Source organism: Arachis duranensis, chromosome 9 (assembly GCF_000817695.3).
Source record: "Arachis duranensis cultivar V14167 chromosome 9, aradu.V14167.gnm2.J7QH, whole genome shotgun sequence".
Taxonomy (NCBI): Eukaryota; Viridiplantae; Streptophyta; class Magnoliopsida; order Fabales; family Fabaceae; genus Arachis; species Arachis duranensis.
In genome coordinates this window covers 114,918,514-114,920,246 of record NC_029780.3, presented here as the reverse complement: position 1 = coordinate 114,920,246, position 1,733 = coordinate 114,918,514, and the positions used below count along the sequence as shown (strand labels likewise).

Below are 1,733 nucleotides of genomic sequence, written 5' to 3'. Positions count from 1 at the left end.
AAAAAGGACAAAATGACTATGCTGAGCAGCGCCTACTTAGGCACCGGTTGCGGTTGGATAATCTGCAGGTCGACGAGGTTGGTGCCCGTTGTTATTAATATGTATTCAATAACACCTTATATGGCTGTTGTGACGGGGTTCCTTTTCTTTGCAAAAATGACATAGTACGGCCGCGTTTCGAGGTCAACAATTGTCCTGGTGCGAAAATGTGTACTAAGTTATTAGCATGTGAAGGACTCAAAGGACATTAAATATCAAAGACCATTCGATAATAAAACGCATGTAATACCTGGGACGAAAGCTTGCAGAGCATTGAGGTATCTACGCAGCTGGTCATACGACTCGTCCCAATCACCATAGATCCTTGCGATTGCCTTTTGCTTCGCGTGCCAAACCTTCTTGTATGACACCTTGTAACCGTACGCTGACTCTACCGATCCTTGCAATACCTTTACACATATTGTCGCATCAGCATGCACCATGGGAAATATGTGCTGACAAATGACGTTGCTGTCCAGTTGAGCGTGGTCTTGAGACATTGAACTTGCCAAGCAACTGTGAGGTCCTTCATACTTTCGGATTTCCCAGAATCTAGAGGACCTCGTCTTCGCAACCCGTACCATCCAGGGACATTGATCCCCGAACTGCTTGCATCGACATACATACCTAGTTTGGTCTGACTCTACCACCTTATATTCTGCACTCCTGCGAATGTTGTAGTTTTTGACTGCTAGCATCGCTATTTCCCGATTAGGAAATTTCAACCCAATCTCGAGCTCCATCTCTCCTGACAAAGGGTAGCTGCTCGATTCGTCCTCTGCATTACTGGAATGCATTGCTCCAAGATTTAGGGACAGGTAGTGTGCTGATGTGGATGATGCTACACCACCACCTTCCGGTTTGACCCGTGTTGCCGGAACAACATTTTCATGCAGAGGCTGCGTCTCCGGAACGGCTTCTGCCTCACCATAACTGAAATCTTCAATGTCATCCTCATCAGACGTATCTGCAATAGCAGCATCAAGAACCATATCGACCCCAAAATGTGTAGAAGGGGCGGGGCGTGCTCCACGAATACCTACACTCTGTTCCCGCGGGACGAACGCGTTGAAACTTGGACTTGGGGCCCTACTAGTATCCCGAGCCGGAACAAAATCAGCCGCCCCAACATTTCTCACACCCTCCACATTATTCGAACTGGATGAGCTTCCACCAATATCTTGAAGATTCAGATAAAGCTCCAACGAATAGATGCTTCCTATGCTGTGATGGTAAGAAAACATCATCGACACATGCTGATCAGATTTTATTTGCATTTTTTGATAGGAAAACAAGTTGGCCACTGCAACCGGCATCCTATAAGTCAGCTTCCTGATTTCTTTTTTTTCCAACCATTCCGGTATGCATCAAAATCAGATTCTTCAACTCTTGCAACGATGTCTGTGGTGGAATCATTATCCACAGTGGATCATCGCAAACGAATGTAATACCTTCTGCTGTATGAGAGATTTCACCGTTTGAGTATATAATCACGTAAACGTTCTCCGAAACCATAGAAATAGCAAACAAATCTTAAGACCAGAAATTCTTTAAGAAAAAAAGAGGGAGAAGAGATCGAGAGCAACTTTCGAGAGTGAGAGGAGAGTGAAGCTAATGCCTTCTTTCGGTTCATCTACGAGCTTTTATATAGGCAAATTCTGGTCTCAATTCGTGGGCGGTAGACGTAATTTTCA

At 45.0% G+C, this 1,733-nt stretch overlaps 1 protein-coding gene across 1 annotated transcript; it reads right to left on the bottom strand.

The window, feature by feature from the left end:
* Nucleotides 1–254: 254 nt before the first annotated feature.
* LOC107467601 (uncharacterized) lies at nt 255–1,355 on the bottom strand. The gene has a single exon (XM_021132042.1). The coding sequence runs from the start codon at nt 1,353–1,355 to the stop codon at nt 255–257; it is 1,101 nt and encodes a 366-aa protein (XP_020987701.1).
* Between the last annotated feature and the right edge of the window lie 378 nt (nt 1,356–1,733).